Here is a 13,099-nt window from a genome sequence, read left to right as displayed (position 1 = left end):
GGTGCATGTATAGCATAGTCTCGCTGTCAGAAGCCTGACAGAACCCCCCTCCTCCGTTTGTTTTTGTGGAGAGGATTGACAGCTCAGGCCAGTTGCCTAAATGCTGCTTCCGGTGATGTGGCCCTGAGGGTGGTACTTACCCTCTCCCTCCTTCGGTTCTCTCAGCTGCTCGAGAAGAATGCCCTAACCATCCAGCTCAGTGATACTAGCCAGAGACTCCATGAGACACAGCACCACTACAGTGAGCTCTTCAAATGCTGTGCTGTCCTGGAGAAGCAGGTGCAGGAGCTGCAGGTGGTAAGGCCGCCACAGAAAGTGCTCAGTGTGATAGTGGGGGTTGGGAGGGGAAAGCTAGGGGCTCCCTCCCTTGGACTGTGGACCACTGTCAGTTTGCAGACGTACAGTATCTGAAGAGTTTCCATCACGACTGCTATGCTGCTATTTTTTTTTTTCTAGGTGTCACAAAATGTAGATGCTACTCTAGGAGCACCCCTGGAAAATGATGGAACTTGTAAGAAGAATGATTCTGAGGCCACAAGGGAGCCACACCCAAGGTAGAAGATCAGGACTTGCCTTCCATCATGCACTATGTCCAGAGAAATTGGGTGGTAGACAAGAGAGGGTGATGGGAATGAATATGATAAAGACACATTATCTATATGTGTGGAAATGTCATAAGGAAACCTACGGTCAGTGTACACCGTTTTTACGAAATTGGGTTGTAATCTTGGTGGAGGTAGAGTTCACCGTATGCACTCAGTGTGTCTGTTATCTTGGCTAGTGTCACAGAAGTGAGGTAAAGATTGAACATCACAGTACCTAACAGATGGTGTGTAAGAGCGAACAAGAGTTATAGCACAAGGGCATACCTATAGCGTTACAAACGCTGGAATTGAAACTGTTCCGCAGGCTCCTATTGGTGAAATTATTAAGGCCCCTCCACGTAGTTAAAAGGGAGGTTTATTTTGTGGGGTAACTTACAAATGAAGGGGTAGGTTGCAGGGTCTGGCAAAGGTATGGTGCAGTCCGGCGGTGTTCTCTGGAGAACTCTGCTCGCTCTACCTCCAGCGTCCAGGGTCCCGGAACCAAGAGAGACCTGTCCTCTCAATCCTGGGTCTTCAGCTTCCTCCCTCCGCCCCGCCTTGTGGGCGTGACCATTACTGAAGCCTCAATGGGGGTTGGAACTTCCAGGCCAAGGCTGGGATGGCCACCCACTACAGGCTCCCTTCTCTCAGTGGGTATTTTTCTGCTGTTTTCTCTTTAGCTTTGCTACTGTGTTAGTTTTCCTGTTTGGTGAGATGCTTCCAGCCTTGTGAATTCGTATTAGAGATTGTGTTCTACACCTAGTTGATGTCCTTTGTTTGCCTTTTATCCTCAAGTGTTCCTGAGGCCCAGCAGGAACTATATAATACTCAGCAAGAAGTGAGCGAGTTAAAGAAGCTGCTGGAAGAAGAACGCAACCGAAGACTGAGCACTGAAAATAGACTCTCCCTGGCCGAGGAACAGATTAAATGGTAAGGTGTGGGAAGAGCCTTCTGTCCACTTCTCCCCCTTCCTGACCTTGCTCCTACACATTTCTGCAACCAGGCTCAGGGTGAGTTCAGATCTTAATCTCCCCTTGACATGGTCCTAGAGTGTCTGGAGAGTCATCACCAGGAAGCACAGTACTTCTGGAGTTTCAAAGGCTTGTGTTTTCCAGGCCAGTAGCTCGTAAGGGTTAGTAATATATTTACCACCCATGTTACACAAGTAAGCTGTACAAGGTGTCTTTCTTCATTCCAACAGTCACTCTATGAGGTATGTGCTGGGCTCTTCTGTGTCTGTGCCTGTGCATGTTGGGGGGCAGGAAGGCAAGGTCGGAGGACGATGTTAGGTGTCTTGGTTTATCACTCTCTACCATATTCCCTTGAGACAGAATCTCTCATTGAACCTGGCACTTTCAGTGACAAGGAGGCCTTTAGCCATTCTCCTGCCTCTGCTCTCTTCATGCTGGGACTACAGGTGTGCACAGTTAGGCCAGCTTTCACATGGGGCTAGGGATGTGAATGCAGTTCCTCATGCTTGCAAAGCAAGTGCTCTTACCCACGGCACCATCTCCACAGCCCAGGGTCAGATTTATTAGAGGGCCAAATAAATGCATTTTCTTTATCTATCTGACACCCAGACCCCCAGACCTTTGTTTGTTTTTGGGACAGGTCTTTCTATGTAGCTCTGGCTGGCCTGAAACTTGATTTGTAGACCAGGCTGGCCTTGAAATCACAGGGATCCTCCTGCCTCTGCCTCCCAAGTGCTGTGATTAAAGGTGTGTGTCATCACCACCTAGTCAGCCAATTGAAATGTTAAAGAGCATAACCTAAGGGAGAATAAAAGCCTGCTGAAGAAGAGTGTGGCTTGATTTATTGGCAAATGCAGTGCCAAACCCTGAAGTTCCCTTTGCCAGTCATAGGCTCTGTTGGGCAGCGTCTGCTGGCTTTGCAGAAGACCCTGCTCTTATCTGGCTAGGAGGGCCTGGATGTGTGTGATACTGTGGGCACTCTACCCCAAGTGTGATTTGAAGGACACAGCTGTGTACCACTTGTTACTTATTCCAAGTGAAGAAAGTCTCTGTGTGGGGGAAGGTAGTGTGGCTGTTGTGTGGCTGGAACCCTCTTTATATGCAAAGAACAGCATAGCAAGTATCTCCATTGTGTCCATGAGGGCAAGCCACCCTGTCTGCTGTCTCTTCCTTCAGAGTAAATGGCACTGGGGATGCCACTGCCTTCTTGCCATGCCTTCCCCAGGAAGCAGGGCTTGGCTGGGAGTTCTTTCATTTGCATGGAGCATATTCACAGCTTTTTGTTTTCAGCACCTGTCTAGGTAGCATTGAGGGTTGGCTCTGTGGAAGCACAGTGCAGCATGGTGCAGTGGCCGTGCCAAGACTTTCAGGCCTGTTTGTTCGTGGCTCTTTCTCCGCCACTTATGAAATTGTTCAGATCTCTGAAACCTGGTCCATGGGGAGGTTAATCCCCCCCTCGGGTGTCATTCATCTGGACCACTTGAGACAGCTTAGTCAGGATGACTCTGGAGCCTGTGTCTGGACCACATGAACCTAAGCTTAGCCCTCCCCGCTTTCATTCTGGCCGAGAGTGAATGGAGAGAGGGTGGTTCAAGGATGGCCCACCTAGACCAGGGTCAGGTTAAGGCATTTCGTCTCTGCTGAAGAAGAGAGTGGCCCACAGAGAAGCAATGTTCAGCTGATGGAGATCCCCTGTGTGGGGAAGAAACATGAAGAGGAAAGAGGTGTGGCCTTCCCCCACTCCAGGTGAGCTGTGTGTCCCGATGGCAAATGGATGATGAGCCGTGCCCTTGCCCTGTTTTCAGAGACCACTGAGTAATGGCAGCTTCTCATGAACGGAGAATTTCCCAAATGAAGTAATAAGTCAATCAGCAGAGGACTGCAGGGGCTGCCACTTCAACTTCAGTCTAAGTTCAAAGGCAGCCTGGGCCGCAAAATAAGACCCTTTCTCAAAAACAAACAAAAAGCGGGTGGGGTGGAGAAGGAAGCAGGGAGAGAAATTAGTGAGTTTCTGAATCAAATGTGGCATAGAGGGGTAAAAGAACAAGAGGCATGCAGACAAATGGGTATTGGATCGCAGTTCCACTGATTGTTGGTCACGCTCCCGAGGACAAGACACTAACCAGCTTCCCAACTGGAAGGGTGACTGGGAAGATTCTCATGCAGCCGCCCTGTGTTGTATCTTCTTCCTCAACACAGGCTGACGCAGAGAGAAAGGGAATCGGCCCGGACTCCTATCACTGGTGCCTATGGCTCTCAGGAAACAACTGTTTTAATAGATATCCCAGGCATCAGCTGTCAAGTGGTAAGAGGGAAGGCCACAGAGAGGACTCTGCTGTGGGACTGGGCTGCAGGGATGGAGATGGGCAGTGTTGTAGGTGTCCAGCTACTAAGGAAACCTTCCCAGGATGCCTCTCTTCTGTGAGGATGGGATCAGCTTGACTTAAATGTGGGATTACTGGTGAAGGGAAAGAGCTTGGACTTCCCCATTTATTGTTATTGTTGTTGATATTTTGTTTGTTTCAGACTCGGAGTCATGCTGGGTGTAAGCGGGTTCTGTGTTCACTATGCCGTTCCCGGACCCAAATGCCAGTGTTTGCAGCCATCTACTTCCTGTTGGTCCATGTCCTTTTCATCCTCTGTATCACAGGTTATCTGTGAACTTGACTCTCAGAACCTTTAATTCATTTGTATCTAACATAAGAATTGTTTGTTCCAGAAAGCCTTCCCACTTTTTTTTTTTCCTACCCCTATTTCCTTGGAAAATTCTTGTGACCACAAAGGTAGAAGTGAGGACAGTTTGGAGCTGCAAACCTGGTGTAGCCTATTTGTATCCTGAATGTTCCAACACAGGGGTCCTGAGACCGTGCGGGAGCATCACCGCTTCTACTGAGCCACCACACTATTGTGCGGGTGTGAATTCTGTCTTCAATACCATTGTCCCCTGCCTCTGGGAACAGGGCTAAGGCAATGGAAAGAGAAGGCAAAACACCTGAATCCAGACCTGAGAGCAGCGGTCACGAGTGGCTCCCACTGTGCCTGTCTCCCCTGCCAGCCACTGGTTTTGTCATTATGGACATGATGTGTTCCCTTCCTGTACCCATCATCTGAGGAAGGGCGAAGACTGATTGACCCACCAACTCTTTGTTTCACATTGATTAAATTTTAGTCACAACATCCCAAGGACTTCCGGAACTCCTGTAAAATAAAATAATAAAATTATTTTCAGAATAAGGAGTTGTGTTGGCACAGATGTTATGGACCTGTGTTTGCGCTCTATGGAGAGTGAAGGATGGAGGAATGCTAACTAGAGCAGAAAGTTGTGAAAACCCTCCCTTCTCGATGTCCAGCATGGGATGGCTGTGAGCATCCTTCTAGCCTCAGCCACTGGAGCCGAAGGAGGTGAGGTATAGTGAAGACGCCCATCCTGAGATTGAGTTAGAGGAGCGGAATCATGGGGTGTGAAATTCCCAAAGCCTTGTGAATAGTTCTGAGAGAACTCTGGAAAATATTGGGCCACCGAGTATGGTGGCTCTTACCTGTAATTCCAACCAGCACTTGGGAGGCTGACGCAGGAGGATCATAAGATCCAGGTCAGTCTTGTCCATATAGTAAGTTCAAGACAGCCTGTGCTACATAGCGAGACTCTGTCTGGAAAGAAAGAAAAAAAAAAAACCACAACAGCAAACAATAAAAAGTTTCCTAAAACAGGCCCCCCAACACACACCCAGTCAGGAGGGGAAGTTTCATAGCTCATGCAGGTTGGGTAGGTATAACCATGCTCTTACATGAAGTTGCTGCTTGGGAAAAGCTAGCTGGCTCTCTCAGTGCACATGTGTATTTTGAACCTGATCTCTCTGCTGTTCCTGCATGTTACACTCTGCTCCGCGAGGGATGAACATGGGGTATTTGTAAAGGGGAAATGAGTTTTCTTGGTGTCATCTCTGAAGTTCTATGGTTCCTCCAGAGAACTGCATTGCTATATGATGTGTTATAATGTCTGCTCTGATGATTCTAATTGTGACATTGGATTAGAATTCCAAATTAGCTAAAAAGATTTCCCCCTTTTACATATTTCTCTACTTTAAAATAGCTTTATCAGAACAAATAAAATGTTCCAAGTCCAGCTTCCACTTGGAAGTGAACGTAGAGGCTTTCTATTCTGCAGAAACACCGGCCCTTCTGGGACCGACCCTCTCGGGGTTCATTATCTCTAAGCCAATCCGGTCAGAACCCCACAGATGACCAAGATGAGGACATCCAGGGTCAGAGTCAGTAACTTCTTAGTAGTATTAATTTTCAACCAGAGATCCTGGGGACTTTATTTGCCTCCTCTTTGTCACTGAGGACCCCAGGTTTCCCAAGGAGTCCCCCTGGGGGATTATTTGTAAAGCAGCCAGTCAAAGCGAAAGGGTCTATTTCATTGGTCCAAACAAGTCACTTGAAGATAGAAGGGCAGGGCGGCAGAGTTGAACAGTGTAGAGTGTGTCAGGGTTCACATGCACTTCTTGGAGAAGTCCATCTGGAGTCAGACTTCTGTCAGTGAGCCCAGGCCCCACATAGCTTCCCAGCAAGCTAGGGAACTTTCTCCCCCGTTTCCCAACAGTTACCCTTTGGGTGTCGGTTCTGTGAGCCCCATTGTAAGTGCTATAGGTAATGAAGAAGTGTTTGTTACTAAGGCTCGCCCTTCAAAATTCAAATATAGATCAGTATCCCACTAAGCCTTTCTTGATTGCTGCAGCCTATATCAGATGTTATGTTTTTGTTTTCCTCCCTGAGACCTGGCCTCTACAACCATGTTGGAGCCCAGGCTACCCCTTAGTGCTGGAATCACAGATGTTGGCTACCACACCTACCTGGCCCGTTGTGAATTCTTTTACTATCTTAGGTGCAACTGCCCTATGTAGGACACAGAGTGGTCCTACAGCATTCTTGAACCTGTCTTAACTGTTAGGGATGTGGCTCGGCGGTCATTTTTATAACTATCCCATGACCTAAAAAAAAAAAAAGTTTAAAAATACGAGACACAGAATCACTTAACCCTTTAAATTACCTAATGCTTAAGGAAGTGACTCGAACTCCAGGAAGTGGCTGTGAGGACAGTGTGGCAGGAAATGACAGAAAACCTGAAAACGGAACTGAAGCAGCTGCTCAGTTTCTTGCCCTGAAGTGCCAGTGGCTGGAGAGGCTGCCGGGTGTGGACTTGAAGAGCCAGAGCTGCGAGCTCACACAAATAGTAGTAAAGGTGGGTACTGGGAGCTCTGGGAGACTTGGGGAGCACAGGGCCCTGTGGAAGAGAAATCTGCATAGCACTTAGTTCTTGTCGAAGGAGGGCCCTGCCAATAGGTGTTGAACTTCTGATGGCCATAAGGCCTGGGCTGTGGTTGGCAATGAGCATCTGAAGAGAGGACCAAGGAAATGGCCTGCACTCAGGGAACATGATTGATCAGCCATCTAGGACTGTGGGTCCAGCCAAGTGTGCCCTGAGTTCTACTGATGTTGTACACAGCCCACTCTAAGGACTGGCTGCCCCTGGGCATTAAACTAAAAACACAAAGTAGACTTTTGTATCGTCTAGCAGGGACACAAAATGCACATGGGAAATGTAAGGGAACAGGAATTAACCCCATGTGAACATTGGTGCTGAGCCAAGTGCTTTTAGGAGCCAAATGCAAGCTTGATTATTCAGCGAGGGTAACTCTCTGTTTGTGGGAATCCCAGAGTGTCAGAGACAGGCAGCTATACACTCTTCACTATTTAACATTGGGGAACAAAATCACAGTAATCAGTGTATTGGTGAAATTATTAAGGCCACTCCACGTAGTTAAAAGGGAGGTTTATTTTGTGGGGTACTTACAAATGAGGGGGTAGGTTACAGGGTCTGGCAAGGGTATAGCACAATCCAGCGTTGTTCTCTGGAGAACTCTGCTCGGTCTACCTCCAGCGTCCAGAGTCCGGGAACCAAGAGAGTGAGTACTTCCCGATCCTTCGTCTTCCGCTTCCTCCTCTGCCCCGCCTTGTGGGCGTGACCATTACCAAAGCCTCAGTGGGGGTTGGAACTTCCAGGCCAATGCTGGGATGGCTACCCACTACATCTCCCCCTTTTGTCTAAATAAGAAAGTTCTAACCTAATACAAGACTATATACAAAGAGATGGTTGTCAAATATTGTCCAGGAGTAATGAGGGATAATGACCTAGATAAGTTGGAATTACAATAAGTGCAAACAATATCAAGCAAAAAACACATAGTAAAATCCAGGGAAGTCTAGGGCATGGGTAGGTGGCGTGTTACAAAGATCATTCCAAAAGGTGTCCTATCCTAAAGAACCTGAGTCTAATACTTAATATATCCTATCTAAGATATTATATATGTATATATACTAAGTTGTAACTATAACTGCTAATCTCCAACCTCATCAAAGACCTGAGAAGGAATATAATAATATCTGAGAAATGGGAGAAGGACGCAAGCAACTTTCGGGAGTCTTGCAAGAGTAGACAGAGACAGCTAGCAGCCTGGACAGTCACCTAACGTTTCTCAGTATCGTTGGTGCATTCAAATTGGCTACAGGCCTAGAGTATCTGGCAGACCATTTTCAGAAGCATGAATTCTGAAAGACCATCTTACCCTGTCTTGGCAAAGTATAGTGGTCGCTTTCCTTGTGTCCCGCTTGTCCAGAAAGGACAGCATTTGTACTGTCAGCAGTTGAGGCGAGGGCAGTTCTTTGCCCAGTAGGCCATTTTGTGCCAAGAAGACAAAGACAAATTTCCAAATGGAAATGTCTTAGAAGCCCAACATTCTCTCGGGATCAAATTGGTGCTGCCAGGAGCAATTATGTCTCATGTCAACAGAATTCTAAGTTATTTAAATGCCATGTTCTCTAGGTCCATGAAGTGTTTGAAGATTACCTGTCCATCTGACCTATGTATTTATAAATCTGGATAACCTAACTAACATAATTATAGCGATAACAAGCATAGGTGACAATAACTATGTAAGTCTTATCTACCTAAACAACCTAAGGACTAAGCTTCCTATAAATAAGGCAAACAGTCTGTAAGCAAATGTACAGTAAAAGGACAATGACTTTAAATTGTGACAATACACAAAATAACTTTAACAGAGGTAGGAATGTATAGTGCAATATGCAATATGATAATAATCCTAAATATATATCAGTATACAGAATATCTTAAACAGAAGTAGAACATACATACAGTATGAGAGATATAAATTCACATTTGTATCAATATACAAATATTTCACATAAGAGTAAAAATATGTGTACAATATAACAAACATAGTTCTGTATTTGTATCAATATACAAATTATCTTAAATAGGAATGTAAAAATTTTATAATTTTATCAACATATAAGAATTCATAACAGTGCAAAGGCTGCTATATTACTAAATTTGTTTACTAATGTATATGACAGTCTACCATAATATCTTATACCTATCCATTCCATTTCTTCTTTTCCCATTTTTTTTAAGACATATTTTCTTTCCTTAAGGAGAGTACTGAGTTTAACAGTTTCTTCCACCCCCAACCCTAGAACCATTATCCATAACCCTGAGAAATATGAACCTTAGGGAGAAGGGGCGTCGTTTTCTTAGAATTGCTTCCTGCTGTTTAGGGAGCGATGGTATCTCTGTTGGGTATTGTGAGAAAGCTCAGATAGTTAAATCTCAGTTGACTAACTGTAGATTCTGCAGCAACTCTCAGAGTAATGGGTAAGACTGTCTGAAATTTTGGCAAGAAGTGTAGTATGATGATGATTACCATGGCATCATTCTGGATTGGGTAGAGTTGTTGTTGTTGGGGCCCCATCTTCCTTCTGGAGACTTCAGAGATTGCTATTGGAAGAAACTTATTTTTTATCAGAATGGAAGGTTTGGATTTAAAGATGTCATGACATGTAAGAAAGGATTCCAAGAAAGCAAGAGTAAGCATGGAGAGAATTAGAAGCTTGAAGATAATGGTCCCTTATAATTGGTTTCCTTCTGTCTCACACCAGAGGGCTCTTCTGATATGGGACTGAAGAATCTCTCAACCTTTTCTTTTATCAATATGCTTGGGTTTAGAGAAGGAGTGAGCCAGTTCCATCTCCAAAGCCAGCTTGGTTTATGATTAAATTGGAACCACAACTATTCTAGATTGATAGAGATATAGATGTTAGACAGTGATATCTTACCCTGTGTAGATTGGTACCAATAGATTCTTTCTTTCTGCTGTAAACATCCGGATATCCAAGGCCTTATGATTTCTGGAAGATGGGTATTTCCATTATCCTGGAAAGACAAAAACAGAACCCTACCCCAACCTTTGTTAATTTTTTCTTACAACCTGAAGAGATGTCATATTGGTGGATGATCTTTTATTTCTCCTCATCAAGGGGTTTCTCCTGTTCGAATCGAATTTTTATTAATTTTGTTGGTATCCATAGCTTTTCTTCTCCTGTGGAAACAAAAGCAAAACCCCTTCCCCAACGTAGGACATATCCAGGTTTCCATTCTGAGGTCAACACATCTTTGAAATAAACCGGTTGGTTTAGCTCAGGAGTTTTGTCTGTCGTCCAATGTCTCTCCGCAGCTGTTGTTCCTTTCTCATCAGCATTGAGAAAATTCAAGGTTAATAAAGCACTATGCAATCTATTTCTAGGAGTCATTGTTACCTGTTGCTGTTTATTTAGCATATCCTTTAAAGTTCGATTGGATCTTTCTATGACTGCTTGGCCTGTGGGATTGTGTGGTATACCTGTAACATGCTTTATATTGTAATAAGCAAAGAACTGTCTCATTTTATTGGAGACATATGCTGGGGCATTGTCTGTCTTAATTTGTACAGGTATTCCCATGATGGCCATAACTTCTAATAGGTGTGTAATCACAGAATCAGCCTTTTCAGAACTCATAGGAGTTGCCCACTGAAATCCTGAATAGGTGTCAATGGTATGGTGTACATACTTTAATCTTCCAAATTCTGCAAAATGAAACACATCCATCTGCCAAATTTCATTTCTTTGTATACCCTTTGGATTGCTTCCTGCAGGTAATGGAGTTTGGTTATAGAAGGAACAAGCAGGACATTTTTTCACAATATCCTTAGCTTGTTGCCAAGTAATGGAGAAATCCTTCTTCAAACCTTTGCTATTTACATGGTGTTTCTTATGAAATTCTGAGGCTTCTAGCACATTACCTATTAGTAACTGATCAATCTCACCATTACCTTGTGCTAGAGGTCCTGGCAGACCTGTATGGGATCTGATATGTGTTATATATATAGGATGTTCCCTTTTTCTGATGATTTCCTGCAATTGTATGAATAATGAAGTTAATTCTGTATTATCAGGGATAAATTCAGCAGTTTCAATGTGTAAAACAACTCTCTCTGCATATTGAGAGTCAGTGACTGTATTGAGGGGTTCTGTGAAGTCCATCAGTACCATAAGAACAGCATACAGTTCTGCCTTTTGTACAGAGCTGTATGGACTTTGTACCACTTTACTTAAGTCTCCTGATTTGTATCCTGCTTTCCCTGATTTATTTGCATCAGTATAGAATGTGAGGACTCCTGAAATTGGCTTGTGTCGTACAATGTGAGGAAGGACCCATTCAGTCTTCTTTATGCATTCTATTCTCTTGCTTTTGGGATAATGGTTGTTAATCTCTCCCAAAAAGTTACTGCAGGCTCTCTGCCAGTATTCATTATCTTTCCATAGTGACGAAATTTCCTCATTAGTTAAAGGTACTACAATTTCTGCTGGGTCCATTCCTGTCAACTGATGAAGTCTTAATTTACCTTTTTGAATCAAATCAGAGATCTTTTCTATATAAGTCTTTAATTTCTTATTTGGTTTACGTGGTAGGAATATCCATTCCAATATAATATCTTCCCTCTGCATCAAAATACCTGTGGGGGAATGTCTGGAGGGGAATATGACAAGAATACATTTAAGTTCTGGATCCACACGATCCACATGTGCTTCTCGAATTGTCTTTTCTACTAGAGCCAATTCCTTCTCAGCTTCGGCTGATCATTCTCTTGGACTATTTAATTCTTTGTCCCCTTCTAGAGTATTAGCCAAATTTTGTAGTCCATCTTTGGGTATTCCCATGATACCCAATAAGTTGGAAATGCTTCCTAACAACTTTTGAAAATCATTAAGAGTCTTTAATCGATATCTCCTCAGTTGTACCTTTTGGGGTCTAATTTTTTGTAACTCTATCTTATATCCTAAGTAATTAATAGAATCTCCTCTTTGTATTTTTTCAGGAGCAATTTGCAGTCCCCAGTGAGGCAAAACTTTTTTTACTTCTTCAAACATGCTTTCTAATGTGTCTAACTTTGGATCAGCTAATAGGATATCATCCATATAGTGATAAATTATGGATTGTGGAAACTTTACACGAATTAACTCCAATGGTTTTTGCACAAAGTATTGGCATAAGGTAGGGCTGTTTAACATTCCCTGTGGGAGGACCTTCCATTGATATCTCTTGACTGGCTGAGAATTGTTATAATTAGGAACTGTGAAGGCAAATTTTTCTCTATCATTTTCTTGTAAGGGTATGGTAAAGAAACAGTCTTTTAAGTCAATAACTATTATAGGCCATTCTTTGGGTAGCAAAGAGGGCAAGGGCATCCCAGTCTGTAGGGAGCCCATTGGCTGAATTACTTTATTAATAGCTCTCAGATCTGTCAGCATTCTCCAATTACCAGACTTTTTTTTAATAACAAATACAGGAGAATTCCAAGGGCTGGTAGATTCTTCAATGTGTTGAGCATTTAACTGCTCTTGAACCAGCTGTTCTAAAGCTTGTAGCTTCTCTTTTGTCAGAGGCCACTGTCCAACCCAGACAGGTTTATTAGTTAGCCATTTTAAAGGTAAGGCAGTTGGTACTTCTGAGAGTTCGACAGCAGTTGTGCTCTGTTTGTGTACAGCCTGAATGGTTGGTGACTGGTTTTTATAGCATGTTATGATATTATTCCTAGAAACATGCATTGGCCTGTATTCCTTTTCTGAGAGTGTAGGAATTTTAATCTGGGTATTCCACTGTTGTAACAGATCTCGGCCCCATAGATTTACTGCTACATTTGCTACATATGGCTTCAGCATTCCTCTCTGTCCTTCTGGCCCTATGCATTCAACCCATCTCGAACTCTGTTTTATCTGAGATAGGGTGCCAATTCCTAAAAGTTGGACATCTACCTCTTGAAGAGGCCAATTTGGATGCCATGATTTTGGTGTAATTACAGTCACATCCGCACCTGTGTCTACCAGGCCCTCCAGAACCAAGCCATTAATTCGAATTCTAAGCTTTGGCCTTTGTTCATTTATGGAAGTCTGCCAAAATATTTGTTTTATTGTGTTCTTTGTAAACTGTGATTCATCTATCAGAGCTGTTTTATCATACATTGCAGTATCAGTTTTTAAATTAGACATTGGTTTATTCAGTTGTCCTGGAGAGGAATGTCTTCCACAGTAGCTGGGAATGTTCTTACCACATTTGATTTGGGGGCCTGCAAGAGGCCCCCT

The 13,099-nt window shown here is 43.7% G+C and overlaps 1 protein-coding gene across 1 annotated transcript; it reads left to right on the top strand.

The window, feature by feature from the left end:
- Positions 1-73: 73 nt before the first annotated feature.
- Positions 74-4,789, top strand: LOC118575400 (golgin subfamily B member 1-like; the record flags this gene model as incomplete). The annotated part of the gene is made up of 5 exons (XM_036175977.1): positions 74-297; positions 457-554; positions 1,380-1,514; positions 3,755-3,860; positions 4,082-4,789. Coding segments are annotated over 5 exons (698 nt in total), but the record flags the coding sequence as incomplete, so codon positions are not given.
- Between the last annotated feature and the right edge of the window lie 8,310 nt (positions 4,790-13,099).

Source organism: Onychomys torridus, unplaced genomic scaffold (genome assembly GCF_903995425.1).
Source record: "Onychomys torridus unplaced genomic scaffold, mOncTor1.1, whole genome shotgun sequence".
In the NCBI taxonomy this organism is placed as follows: Eukaryota; Metazoa; Chordata; class Mammalia; order Rodentia; family Cricetidae; genus Onychomys; species Onychomys torridus.
This window is presented reverse-complemented; position numbering and strand designations above follow the sequence as displayed.